This window comes from Orycteropus afer, unplaced genomic scaffold, assembly GCF_000298275.1.
Source record: "Orycteropus afer afer isolate SDZICR_OR568_19922 unplaced genomic scaffold, OryAfe1.0 scaffold00038, whole genome shotgun sequence".
In the NCBI taxonomy this organism is placed as follows: domain Eukaryota; kingdom Metazoa; phylum Chordata; class Mammalia; order Tubulidentata; family Orycteropodidae; genus Orycteropus; species Orycteropus afer.
In genome coordinates this window covers 7,483,662-7,485,050 of record NW_006921625.1, presented here as the reverse complement: position 1 = coordinate 7,485,050, position 1,389 = coordinate 7,483,662, and the positions used below count along the sequence as shown (strand labels likewise).

At 45.2% G+C, this 1,389-nt stretch overlaps 1 protein-coding gene across 1 annotated transcript in view; it reads left to right on the top strand.

The window, feature by feature from the left end:
* Positions 1-1,389, top strand: part of EDRF1 (erythroid differentiation regulatory factor 1) — a 39,288-nt gene that overhangs the window by 1,284 nt on the left and 36,615 nt on the right. Inside the window, exon 2 of the mRNA XM_042780406.1 lies at positions 927-1,135. Within this exon, the coding sequence (XP_042636340.1) occupies positions 927-1,135 (209 nt within the window). The remainder of the gene's footprint in view (positions 1-926; positions 1,136-1,389) is intronic.

The following is a 1,389-nucleotide window of genomic DNA, read 5'->3' as shown; positions in this document are numbered from 1 at the left end:
GGTAATTGCTCCTTCACTTTACACCACTCCGCTCACGAAAAGTTTCTTAGAAACGCTCTACTTTTGGGTGGCAGGGGAAACCTGTACTGATCCGCCTTGGTTTCTGCTTCTATGTGAATAAGTTTTAAAAATAGACTGGTTATCAGCCCACATGATCCTGAGACCAGAAGAACTAGGTGGTACCCACTACCACTGTCAGCCACTCATAGAGGGATCAAAATAGGAGATCCTGGATAGAGTGGGAGAAAAATGGAGAATAGAATTCAGTATCCTAAACACCAAGTTTATTGGTCTGTTAGAGACTGGTGAAACCCCTGAGACTGTGGCCTCTAGTCACTCTTCAGGCTGGGAATTGCACTCACTCTGTGGCTTCCAGCCAGACAATGGATAAGGCTATAAGGTGAACATTTATACCAGGTAGGTACACTGCTTGGAATGATCACCCATGAGAGATAGCTCAGAGGGCAGGAATGCATAGGAAAGAAGGACACAGGGAAAAGGTAACCACAGGGAATACCTGGGAACAGAGCTGTTACATTATAGCAATTGCAGTCAATGTCATGAAACAAATTGTGTATGAACTGTTGAGTGGAAAACGAATTTCCTCTGTAAACTTTCACCCAAATCACAATTTTCAAAAAAGAAAAATAGATTGGTTGTCCTCCTTCCTGGCTGATGACCACAACTGTCATACTCGTTGACTTACCTTCTTTCTTTGAAATTATGTGAAAAAGAGCTCAGTAAGTGTGATTTTATGCTGCTCACATGTATTAGTGCTGTTAAGCATATGTGGCATTCTCCCTTGCCAAGCCTGATGCGGGTGCGTGCGTATGCGCGCGCGCGTGTGTGTCTGTGTGTAAAGGTGAGAATTTAGTTCTGAGTCACTGAGTCACGATCCTCAGCAGTTCCTCCAATATGTCTACTAGGGGTCCGCTCTGTTCCTGGGTGGCACGGAGGTGAAGAGCCGCGCTGTGGTGAAATATTCTTCTGCCCCTCCTCGCACAGCATTTGCCCGCCTCGAGGAGAAGACGGACCTGAAGCTCCCACCTGCCAACTGGTTGCGAGAGAGTGCCAAGCTGGGGCCGGCGGGGACCACCATTCTTGGCCATAGTAAGAGAAGCAAGCCATTTTCAAGGTGAGTATTAAGTGAATGTTAATTGATGGTATTTTTACCTGCCCCTCTGTCCTCTTTAAAATCGTGATACTTTAACTTGCAGTGCTCATCAACATACTAGAATCTCTGTTTAGAAAAAGATCACATGGGACTGTCACAGCCCTTTGTTCCCCTGACGTTAGAATTAGAACATGAAGATATGGATGACTTCTGCTTCCCTCCTTCAAGTTCACACCATGTTATTAACAGAGCTGAGTTTTGATCACTAGATTCTA